The sequence below is a fragment of the Pelodiscus sinensis genome, chromosome 2, assembly GCF_049634645.1.
Source record: "Pelodiscus sinensis isolate JC-2024 chromosome 2, ASM4963464v1, whole genome shotgun sequence".
Classification (NCBI taxonomy): Eukaryota; Metazoa; Chordata; order Testudines; family Trionychidae; genus Pelodiscus; species Pelodiscus sinensis.
In genome coordinates this window covers 21543705-21556595 of record NC_134712.1, presented here as the reverse complement: position 1 = coordinate 21556595, position 12891 = coordinate 21543705, and the positions used below count along the sequence as shown (strand labels likewise).

The 12891-nt window shown below is 45.7% G+C and overlaps 1 protein-coding gene across 1 annotated transcript in view; it reads right to left on the bottom strand.

Moving 5' to 3' along the window:
• The window catches only part of SNTB1 (syntrophin beta 1), a 214034-nt gene that overhangs the window by 24331 nt on the left and 176812 nt on the right, over positions 1-12891 (bottom strand). The window contains exon 4 of the mRNA XM_006137515.4: positions 3379-3518. Coding sequence (XP_006137577.2) covers positions 3379-3518 — 140 coding nt within the window. The remainder of the gene's footprint in view (positions 1-3378; positions 3519-12891) is intronic.

Genomic DNA, 12891 nt, shown 5'->3' with positions numbered 1-12891 from the left:
CATAAGCTGCTAACCCCTGGGCTAGTGTATTGGACACCATGGATCTAGGCATTATGGAATAGCGTCCAGAAGCTAAAAACTGTGTAAACAGGAGGAATGTGTCTTCAAGTCACCACAACAATATCACCAGTAAGACAGGCCTCTCATAGAGGTGGTTTTCTGTTTGTGGTGGAACTCAGAAGTTTCACTGCAAAAAGTCATTGGCAAGTGTAGATGCTCACATGGTTTTTGCACAAAAATGCTTTAAAGGGCACATGGAGACACATGCATAGTTGGTTTGTTTTGGGGCCCAAAGAAGGTGTAAAATTCCTTCCTTGAAAGCCTTCAGCTAGTTGACCACCTATGTGAGACTGTGTCTGAAGGTTAAAAGAAAAATGAGAGAGATGGGTGGGGTCTGTACTAAATATGGCAAATACTATCTTGGCATTTAATCTGTCTTTAGGGGAGAAATCAGTGTTGAGTGCCAGGTACTAATTTGAGAGTCCAAGAGAGTGACATGCTCCTTGTATTCCCTCAGGCACAGCATGGGCAGCAGCAGTGAATGTGTCCCTTCACCATCCTGCCAGCTGCCAACATGTCTCCACGCACCAGTGGTTAATCTTACTCCCTAGCTAGGTGAACTGTTCTGGCTGCCCCTCTTGATTTGGCTGAACAATGTGGTCTGTGTAGCTCACAGCATGTAATGACACATAGCAGCAATAATCATATAACTGTGTCTCCAGTCTCTGTTTCCTGGGCAAGGATTTTTCACTCTGTCTCTCATGCACACAGCGTGCTACAGTAATACCTACCTGTTGGTACAATATGTATCCCTCAGAGAAAGCAGAGAGAGACACTCTCTATCCAATATGTGTCTTGTATTGCTTGAGTTTTTTAAAACCCCGTCTGGGACACAAGTCATGTGTTATTTCAGTTCTCTTTTATTCCTCCTTGTTTACGTTTCAGAAAGTTCTAGCAAAGATCGTGGACACAGATTAATCCCCCACGCTTTTAAAGCTTCCTCAGGTTAGCATTTGCCCCTGTTAGGATTACTCCCCCACTAGGTCCCAATATTCTGACACTTCCTCAGCGCAAAAGGATGTTGCAATGAGACAAGATGATCCATCGTCCCTGCATTGGCCCAACTTTCCTGATACAATGTTAGGGTATGTCTACATTACAGCGTTATTTCAAAATATCTAATTTCGAAATAGTTAATTCGACATAGCTTATTTCGAAGTAACACGTCTACACACAAAATTCATTTCAAAATAGCGACAAGGAGTCCTGTGGCACCTTATAGACTAACTGAAGTGTAGGAGCATAAGCTTTCGTGGGCAAAGACCCACTTCGTCAGATGCATTTCAAAATAGCGTTTTTCTGTTTCGAAATAGCACGTCCAAACTGAGTGGATGTTGAATTGCATTTAAGGCTGGTTAGAATCAGTTCCGGCAGGGCATCAGGTCAGAAGTTGCCTTATGGCCCTGGAAAGGGCTGAAGGTTCCCTATTTCAAAATAAGTGTCTACACAGCACTTATTTCAAAATGGCAATTTTGAAATTGGCACTATTCTTCATGGAATGAGGTTTATGAATTTCAAAATAAGCCCTCCACTATTTCGAATTAATTTCAAAATAACAGAATGGCTGTGTAGATGCTAGGAAAGTTATTTCGAAATAACTATTTCGAAATAACTTTGCTGTGTAAACATACCCTTACAGCGTTGGTATGCACTACTACCTGCTGCTGCAATGTCACGGTGTATGCACTGAGTCTGTATCTCAGCCTGGTGATGGAATGTCAGCATGTCCTGCAGTTTTGACACACCTTTCTACTGTTGCCCTCTTCTAGGATTTGCTGCTGTATGCTTGTCAGTGTGCAGAAGAGCACAGTGAGATCACCTAACTTTACATCAAAGCAGTGAGACCAGAACTGAACACGTTATTTCTCTCTGACTACGTCTGAATGTTCCCGAGGGTCTAGATATTTTGCGGGGAAACAGCTTTTAATATCCTTGACCCTTTGAATACATTTTGATTTCTTTTTTCACAGAATGATTCAACAATAAAATCTTAGCTCGTGAGGCTATAAAACTGAGTTGAGTATAGAGCTAAAAGGAGCTAGTGAGCTTGCTGTGGGTGAAACCACTTGGCGACTTGGCACCAGTCCCAGTGAATGGCATGGCACTGAGGAATAATCTGAGTTGAGTCAGACAAGGGGAATGAGAGCAGCAACTCCTTCTCAACCCTTGAGACTGATCCAGCAGACAAATATGATTAGCATTAGTGTCAAAAGCCATGGTTGACTCTCTGTGTAAGGTACAAGTGTGGGCAGATCTTTCCATAGTGCAGGATACCACACACATAGCAGCTGGTAAATAAAAAAATTAAGTCAATATGTCTGACAGCTGTATGCCTGATGGTGTCAACTCTGGATTTAAGTGCACTATACTGACCCAAGCCACTATTTCTCTCTGGGGTCTATTGGGAGTCAGATTCCTGAGAGAAGCAGGCAGTCCACAACACAGTTGGAAAATACTTACACTGCACTTTGTGGGGGAAATACGATGGTATGATGTGTGCACTTCCTGTGCTCTACATGCTGGCTTGGCAATGATTTCTCATATGATGCTTACTAGTGAAAATATTTTTGGCGTGGCACTGCACTTCAGTTTTGTCTGAAGGCAATCTACTCTAGGTCACTGGAAGGACACTAGTTTAGTCAAGAAATATGCTGTAGTCTTTAAAAACAATAAGTAGTCCTGTGGCACCTTAGAGACTAACAAAAATATATAGTATCATGAGTGGCAAAACCCACTTCTTCAGATGATGAGTTGGAGAGGAATAAGAGTTCATTGGCTTAGGAAAAGCTGTAAATAAACCACTTAGAACAGGAACGCAAACAATACTACAAGTAAAACATTCCAAAAATGGGCATGACTTCTGGTGATAGGTGAGCTTCTAAAAGCTCAGATGTGGAAACACTAATTGGTGTCATGTTTCCAAGCCTGAGCAGTAATTTCCTACATTGACTTCCTGGTAGGTTTAGCACAGATAAGCATTCAGAAGTGCAGATGTCTATTTCAAGCTCTGGGGTCTGCACATTTGATTGGAAATCTCATGGGAGCAGGCTCTCTCATGAGATTTCCACCCCTTCTGTTTCAATTCTTGGTCCACAGTATCACGTGAATAATCTTTCTTGTGATATTTTGGCAATTCCAGTCCTGGACAGAATTCCGAAGTGGGGGAGAGGACAGAAACTGAGCATTTCAAGACCTCAACGAAAGGTTCAGCTCTAAAAACATAACATTTCAAGTGTGATGTACATGAGTATCTCTTTTCTTAACAGGTTCACCCCTCCTAATAACTGCTGATGCGTACATAATAAAATGTAAAGCTACCTGGTTGCTAGCAGAGGGTAAGTATGGAGAGGGCTGAACCAAGCTTCTTTCATTCGCGGCATGCTGTCATACATTAAAAGGTCCTTCTCGGTCAGTACAACCAGTGCTGGCTTCCAGTGCTTCTCATTCTCTCCTGGCACCTGGAAAAGATCAGTTTCAAAGAAAGAATGAGTGAGAACAAGAAGTGGGACAGACTAGCAGGCTGCAACTACAGAGTCTGCCACTGTGAGCATGTAGGATCTGGGCTGAAAAGATTAATGAAGAAACAAGTTTTACTACTACAGGTCTCTGGAATGATTCTGTCTCCTGAATAATATCCTAAATATATGACTAGAAGCAGCAAAAATGGATTAAAGCACAAACCAATCAATGAACATCTGCCACCGTCATTAATACTAAAACTTCCAAACCTGCTGTATCCTTTACTTGCTATGGGCTGTTACATATGAGAAATTGGCAGAGGAAAACTGAGACAGAGATGGGTCTGTTATTTATATATGATCTTTAAAAACCTATGAGGTCTGTTGTCCTTGAAGAAGCAACTAGAATCGAAGTAAAGCATCCTGTGAACAAGGTGACATGAGGTAGTGGGGGAGAGGGAAAATCTGATGATTTCTCTGTAATGTTAATGTCTATGATTAATTATTCTTGGCATGATCCTGCACTCAACTTGCCCCTGGACTGCAATCTTGGCTCTGTTGAAGTCAATGGCAAAAAATCCATTGAGTTCAACAGAGCTAGAATTTCACCTCTTAACTGTTGTCCTTATTATGTTACTTCTCAGGTTAGACTCCACAGAGAATTCTGTGCCCCTGGAATTGGTTATTTAGGGAGGCTGCATTGAAACAGATTAGACAAACAGCTGTCATGGATGGTCTAGGTTTACTTAATCCTTCCTCAGCACAGAGATCAGGACTAGATGACTTCTTAGAAGTCCCTTCCAGCCCTATACATCTTTGATTCTTCCAACAGCAATGTGAACAAACATGCTTTTGGTTTTACATTGAGAAAAAACCTCTCAAAACAGTGAATTTGATTTCATGATCTGTTCAAACTGGACAACCAGAGTGACTGTAACTAATGTTCCCTCTAATTTTTTTTCCATCCATGTGTGGAATGAATTTTGTTATGTGCACCAAGTACAGATGTTCACCACCAATAGAAACACGTGCTGCCAGATGTGGGCACTATAGGCGCTCTGCTAATCAGGTAGGCAGCAGTTGAATCTCTCCTGGGCAGTCACCCTGTGCTCAGTTTACAGGGAACACTGACCGTAACCCACCCAAAGGGGCAGGAAGCCCACCTCCTTTGCCCCTAAAAAGATGGCATTGTCCAACTTTCCATTTAATATGTTTCCACCTTTCTGCTACCAACAGCAAGGACAGTTATAGCATAGCTATCTGTTACCACCTACCGTATTTTCCGGCGTATAAGGCGACTGGGCGTATAAGACGACCCCCTAATTTTCTAGTTAAAAGATAGATTTTCGTCTTATACGCGCTGTATAAGACTACCCCCCCTTAAGAGGCCAACCGGCAGCGCCCCAGCGCCCCTCCGCCTCCCCAGCTTTGCTCCCGGTGTCCCTGGTCTGCTGGAGACGGTCCCCAGCAGACCAGGGGCACCGGGAGCAAAGCCGCAGCCGTGGCGGGGTCCCGCGCCTCTGAGGCTTTGCCAGAGCAAAGCCTCAGAAGCGCAGCACCCCGCCGCTGCTTCGGCTTTGCTCCCGGTGCCTCTGGTCTGCTGGGGACCGTCTCCAGCAGACCAGGGACATCAGGAGCAAAGCCTCTGAGGACGTCGGCAGCGGGACAGCCGCGGCGCGTCTGGGCTGCCCCGCTGCCGGCTTCCCCCGAGGCTTTGCAAAGCCTTGGGGGAAGCCAGCAGCGGGGCATCCCAGGCGCGCCTGGGCTGCCCCGCTGCCGGAGCCCCTCCGCATCTTTGCTCCGCGTCTTCCTGGTCTGCAGACCAGGGAGACGCGGAGCAGCTTTTCTCGCCCCGGAGTACAGGGGCGGCGGGACTGCGAGGTCCTGCAGTCTGTGTCCTCCGGGGCAAGAAAAGCCCCGTTCAAACCTGCAAGTCGGGGACTGCCTGTATACCCGGCGTATAAGACGACCCCCGATTTTTGGGGGATGTTTTTTAGCATAAAAAGTTGTATTATACGCTGGAAAATACGGTACCCAAATACGTACCTATGTGCAGGGCCACCCCTAGGGAGGTGCAGGGCCTGGGGCAGAAATGACAAATATGTCACTTCCAGAACCACTGAACCAGCCAATCATGCCATCTTGTGGGGTCCAGGGCAGTCACCCTGATTAGCTCTACCCAAGGGACGGTTACTCTGGGAATCCTAGGCAACCTGTGTGAACATGGATTCTGTATGAAAAGTATCTTTAAAATAATTCACTTTGGAGAAGAACAGTTCTTCATTTTCTGTGTTGTTACTGAAGAGGCAATTCTCTCTTCAAAACACACTGGCTTGTCTTAAAAGATCTCCCACTGAAATCCACAGTCAGCAATGTAGGGTTGGATATGTGCCCTTCTCCTTCATGGTGTCTCATCTGCTATTGAATTTGTTGTCCCTTGTGACTCCCACTATCCAAAAAAGTGACTAAAACGAAACAAAATTACTACAGCTAATGGAAATTCTCCTTTAACACAAATACAGGTTGGACATCCCTGGTCCGGCACCCTTGGGACCTGAGTGGACCCGAACCACAGAGCTGCTGACCCAGGAGAGGTCAAGGCTTTCTACCTCCTTGAGACTGTTCACCCTGCTGCTGCCTCCAGCCCTCCATTATGCCAGCCCTAGCTGAGTCCGGGTCCCCCACCGTGCCAGCACCAGACAGGCTGGCCCCACTCCCTCCAGCCCCGGCCTGGGTTGCGCCCTCAATGTCACTGGCCTAGGCTGCATGGCCAGCTGCCAGCCCTGCTTCCTCCAGATCCAGCTGGGGCTGCGCTTTCTGCTGCCAGCCCCAATCGGAGCTGTGCCTCCCCCCATCACACCAGCCCTGACCACGGCTGTGTTTCTTACCACACCAGCCCCGGTTGGGGCTGCACTTCACACCACCAGCCCAGCCCAGGCTGCACTTCTGAATCTGGCCAGCCGAGGCTCTCTGGTCCAGCAGTACCCATGGCTGGCAGGACCATGGATAGACCTGAGAGTCCTAGATTTTAGCAGTTCAACCTGGAGTAGGGATCTGTGATTTTGGTGAGGGTTTTTAGTTTTACCTCAGCAGCTAATGAGTTTTGTGATGACTGTTGTCTCTCTTGGGCAACCCTGGCTTCAAAACATTTTCACAAACACCAGTTTAAACAAAGAGAATCAGAACCAGGTATGGGATCGAACTAGAACACTGATTCAAAATCCCTCAATGTGCGAGGAAGCTTGGAAGTGGTTCTAAAGTCTGTAGTTCAAAACAACCTGCATATCTTGGAGATCAGGGGCAGATGACCGTTTTGCGGGGCCCCAGGCAGCATAATTCCGCGGGCCCCCCTTTGCCACGGCGCATGTGCAGTGACACCATGCGCATGCGCCGTGGCGCCACGGCACATATGCGGGGCTTTTTTTTTTTTTTTATCCGCCCCTGCTGGAGATGAAACATCAGAAACCAAAATCACTTGAATGGCAGGAAAATCCAGAGCTGAAACCAAATTTTGCAACTTGGGAACATCAACCAGCCTGATTAAAGGACTGTGTTTTATTGTATAAGGTTACATCTTTACCTTTACTAAGGTTAAAATGTGGGGTCAGAATCTCATCACCCCTGTTATTATTTTATTATTTGTATTACTGTAGTGCATAGAACTTGTAGACTGGACCAGAATCCCGCTATGCCAGGCACTGAATAAACACAAAACAAAAATTTGTTCCCTGCCCCAAGAGGCTTATCATTCTAGAAACCATTTCATATTTAGCTAGAAGCCATCTTGTATAACAGAAACCATTTCAGCTTTTTCTTCTCGCACGTAGACCAGAGTGAACTTTCTGTCACCCTGTGAGAAGAGGCCTACAGGATGGGCTATTGGAACGTGTTAATTGGGCTGGTTCAGACAGGAGAGGTACTCCCTCGTACCTGTCCGCCATCTTGTTGATAAGGGTTTGTTTTTCCTAGTTTAATTGATGATTTCTGTAATTGGATGCCCTGACGTCAGACTGTTTGGTTAAGGGTATAAAGATACTAGGATTGATTGTATTAGGCAGCCTTACTGGCCCTGGCTCTGCTGGGACCACGTTTGGGTCACTTTGCTGTACTGATCAATAAAGCTGTCTGTTTAGCCGCGTAAACCGAGTGAAGTCTTTGCTTCGACATCATCTAAGTAAGGCTTTTTAAAAGTGGTCTGGCACTATAATGGATCTAAAAATGGGTGTCAATGTGAAAGGATTTTAGTGTACATGAGACTCAAGCCCTTGGATTTCAGAGACAACTTTATGAGATTTTTGCTGTCCACATACAGAAGAATAAACCATGTTATACAATGTTGTCTCATAACCATGCCTTTGAAAGCAAATGCATCAGGAAAATAATAGGTATTAAATGGGATTAATATATTAAAAATGCTGAGATTTATCAGCAATTCCTCATTTCTATGTAGAAAGAGACAATCAAAAGAACTTACAGTACTCAAAGAAGGAAAACACATGGGTTATAACAAGAGAGAGGACATGCAAATTGCCATCAGAGATAGATAGGAAGGGTGGAGCCATATTCATGCCCTCACTGACATTTGACAGCATGGCAGGCGGATTCAGATTCAGAACCAAGTTTAAACATGGGTATATTTATAGACTATACAGGACCTACTTAAACATCCTCAAGCTTTAAGGAAGTTCATGTCTACTTCTAAGATGGTTCTAGACCAGAATATCAGGCCTCAAATCCCTCAAACTCTATGCAAGTGTAAGCGGGGGAATGGTCCCGCTATTGTGGGGAACTTTCCTGGCTTCTATACACCCCGGTGAAATGGACCAGCGAAAGGATCTGAGTCCCCGCTCCCACTTCCTTTACCCCACGGCCTCCCTGATCCTGAGGGCTCCCCCTCCACTCTCCTGAGTAGCAGAGCCCTCGAAACCCCAACAAGGCTGGGCCCAGGTTTCCTGGGGCTTAATCCACGACCTTGTAGTCACTAGGGGCAGGAGTTAGGGTGTCCCCACTCCGAGGTGCTCTCTTTACATTGCAGGCCTTCTTGGCCCAGTGATCACTTCATAAGGTTCAAAGCAAATACAATTTATTAAACATCAACTGATTAAAGAGAAAAGAATAAGAAAAAATGAGAATGGTTAAATGAGAACACACAGCCTTGCTCTGTAGCACAGGGACATCAAAACAGCAGCCTGCAGAGTGTAAGGACAGTCCACAGTCTCTTCCTTAGAGGCCCCTTAGAGGCCTTGGATGTGCTGCAGGGGGGGCTGCAGGCTGGACACGCTTGATCTGGCAGTGACCACACAGCCTCAAGCTCTAAGTGGCCAGACCCCTCTCCCAGTCCAGAGCCTCTCCCCACACTTTGCAGTTCCCAGCCGCTCACCACATCCAGCTGCAGGCTGTGCTGTGTGGCCAGTCTCTAGCTTCTTGCGTTGCTTCTCTGTTCCTTTTGGCTCTCTGAGCACTGCCAGTCTGCTGCTCAACACAGGGTCTGCGCTCCTTGAGCTGTGTGTCTGGCTCAGCTCTGCAAAAACTGCCCCTCAGCACACAGCTTGCTTTGCTTGGGCTGTCTCTCAGCTCCCTGTTTTTGCAGGACTTCTTCTGCACACTGCTCGCCCCCCTTGGGCAGTGTCTCAGCTCTCTGTTTGCTCAGAGAGCGCCAGAACAATCCCAGCTCACAGGGAGGACGGGGCCTGGCCTCTTGCTTTTCTCACTGGCCTGTCCAACTTGTCAATCAGGCTAAGCTGGAGTGTTGGCTGCTTTCCATTGTCTCTGGGGTCTGTCAGTTTCATGGACCCTTCCCCTGTTGACACTGGGAGCTGGCAAGCCAAAAAACTCCCACAGAGTTTAAGTAAGGGGCTAACAGTCCCCTTACACAAGTTTGCATCTCAAACTGAAGTGTGGCTTAGACCCACTCTAAAATACCAGAGGTATTTCCCATGTGAATAAAGTCTTTGAATAATCACACTCTTTTGTAAGTATGTAGCTGGTTTCTCCATAGATATTAATGCCTCTATTTTAATTACAAGGAGAAAAACAGCTTAAACCGATTAAGGGTTCATCAGTTTGTTTTGATGAGCATCCATATATTTATTTACAATTTTTCTTGCTCCAATATCTCATTTTCATGTGGTTCCCAAGAGAAAGCATCCACACAATTAATCCATCAGACAGTCAAGCAAGCATACAAAACCCAAAGTATTAATAGACAAATGCTAATCACAAATATGCCAGTCAACAAAAAGATATCATGAAGCAACTAATAAGACAGACACCACATTTATTAAGAAAAAATAAAGGTGGACTTTAAAACCCTGCTGTTTCCTAACTTTTGAGTGCTTGACTTTGCGGTGGAAATGTTCCTTTAATATAGGGATTTTTATTTAATTTTTCTAGTTTAAAAAAAAGGAAAAATAAAAAATATAAATTTCACTATTTGGCCATCAACAGTTTGAAGATAGGGCCTTCAGATATATGGCACATCACACTATTGCTTGAGTTCAAGGAGTAACCAAGAACAGTAATAGCCTGTTATTTTCTGTATGAAACACCACTTTAGGCGGTCATAGTATACTTATAAGCAATGCAACATTGAGAGTATGGATTCCTGGCTCTGAGTTGAGGCCTTGATCACTAATAAGGGTTGTGACATGCACATTATAGGGTTGCCAGATACTTTCACACAAAATCCCAAACATGGCGGGGGAAAAAATTGGTTGAGCAAAAGAAAAGAAAAAAGCACCGGAGATCAAAAATGTTGAGAGAAAAAAAGAAAAGGTTGCTGTGCCTTTAAATTCCCGTGCTCCCTACGTTTCCCACTCTCCCTGCCCCCGCCATATGCGGCAGGAGACAAATGTCTGGTATTTTCTGTTTTTTTCTACCAGACAGAAGACATAATTACCGGACTTTCCAGGTGAAAACCGGACACCTGGCAACCCTATGTACATAATGGGTGTAGAACTTGTAGTCCTTTCAATACACGGAAGTGCTGACTTCTGGTGCTTTGTCCTATTTAGACTGTAAACTCTTCAGGACAGGGACTCTTACACATTCTGTGGCTACATCTAGACTGGCATGATTTTCCGGAAATGCTTTTAACGGAAAAGTTTTCTGTTAAAAGCATTTTCGGAACAGAGCGTCTAGATTGGCACGGACGCTTTTCCGCAAAAGCACTTTTTGCAGAAAAGCGTCCATGTCAATCTAGACGCGCTTTTCCACAAAAAAGCCCCGATCGCCACTTTCACAATCGGGGCTTTTTTGCGGAAAACAAATCTGGGCTGTCTACACTAGCCCTTTTGCGCAAAAGTTTTGCGCAAAAGGGACTTTTGCCCGAACGGGAGAAGCATAGTATTTCCGCAAGAACACTGACAATCTTACATGAGCTCGTCAGTGCTTTTGCGGAAATTCAAGCGGCCAGTGTAGACAGCTGGCAAGTTTTTCCGGAAAAGTGGCTGATTTTCCGGAAAAACTGGCCAGTCTAGACACAGCCTGTGTGTGTTCAAAGCCTAGTTCAATGGCTCCCTAATCTCACTCGTGGCCCCTTGGTGGTGCTGTAGTTACTGCAGGTGAACAGTTTGTAAGGGTGTCTACTGTGCAATGTCAGCAGCCTACTGCCAATCCATGATGTCGGCAGTGTCCTAGAGTCAGCTCTCTGACCTCACCAGTGGAGGAAGCTGGAGAGGAGATGTGAGGTGGGCACTTAAAACCTTCTTTAAACTCAGAGAATATCCTATCAATTTATTATTAAGAATAACACACAAAGACTAAAGGATTTAGGATACATCAGAACAAGTTTAAGCCTCACCTACCCTTCCATGCATTTGTAATGGCCAGCCATGTCAGTCCTTCTACCACTTTAAGCATCAGGCAGTTCTCCGGGCCAGCACACCAGTACTAGTCTCCTCAGAGAGAGACAGAGGCATGGCCCACCCACCACCAGCTTGCAACATCCAACAGAATTGGCTCCATGCAGGGAGAGCAAGCCCTTAAGGACCTGATCCTGCAAATACTTAAGCCCATGTGACACGAATAGTCCAACTGTCTTCACAAAGACTTCTCACATGCTGTGTCATAGTGGGGATTGTGTTCGCTCTGTTATGCTGTCTGGAGGGCTGGGACTAGTTGCTGGGTTAGTTTTTTGGCTGGTTTAGGGAGAGGGGAGTCTAGCTGGCTTGGGGGGGCTGGGCCGGGCAGGGACCCAGAGCCCTGACTCTAGGCCCCCCTATCGCCAGGATGGACTGTACTGAATGCTCCTGTAACAACAAGTCTGTGCTGTATCCCTGTGAACTAATCAACCTTCTGTTTTACTTGCTTGCTGAGAGTCACATCTGACTGTGGATGGGGATGCAGGCCCCGGTGATTCCCCCACACTCCATGACACATGCAGAGGCTCCATTCTTTCACAAGATCAGGGGCTCAAAGTGCAACCCCTCAGATACATGACAAACACAACCAATCTACATTTCAAAGGAAAGCAGGGTCTTTCCTTCTCTTCCAATTGGGAAAAAAATGTCTCCCTTGGAAGGCACCTTTTATATTTGTACTTACATACTTTGAGCCATAGAGTCAGCTAGAATAAATGGACTTGGGTCCAATGAGTTCAACAGACCCATTTATTCCCACTGAGGATCTGGTCCTTATTATTTCATTTGCCATCCGTTTCTTTTTCATGAGTTTTTATTTTAAACTTCTGTTATTTGTCCATTTCAGGTTTCCAAGAATGAAAGAAAGAATACCTGCAATCTGTGAGTCCCATGGATAATTAAATTAGAGTATTCGGTCTATTTTGAAAAACTAGTTTATATTTTCATTAACTCAAAAGAGTCATTTCAATTACATTCCCAGTTTAGTAAAGAAATTACCTATTACCAGCAGACTTCATTTCAGCAAGTATTCAGAAATGGTCTTTAAGAGAAGTACTCTGTTATGTTGGTGGTTTATACTTCACAAAAAGTGGTTAAAACCCCAGAAACTATGGTGTTACATTACCAGGAATCCAAAGTATAACAGAACAACAACAACAAAAAGACTTTGTGAAAACTTCCTTTCTGTATCCCTCCCCTCCCCTAACACATACCCCTTAAATGCTCTTCTATATCAAAGAAAAAATAGATTTGACACATGCTGGGGTATGTTCTTCCACATCCGTGGTCCCCATCAGTGGTCCCTCACGCGCCGCGCGTACAGGGGCGGGGCCGCTCACAGGCCACGTGCTTGGGGGCGGGGCCAAGCACGCGCCGCACGCCCAGGGCCAGCACTGGCATGTGCCTTGACCCTGGGCATGGGCCGCCCAGGTGCCGCGCGCCCGGGGCTGGCACCGGCATGTGCCGCGCACCTGGGGTCAGGGCCAGCACCAGCATGTGCTGCGACCCCGGGT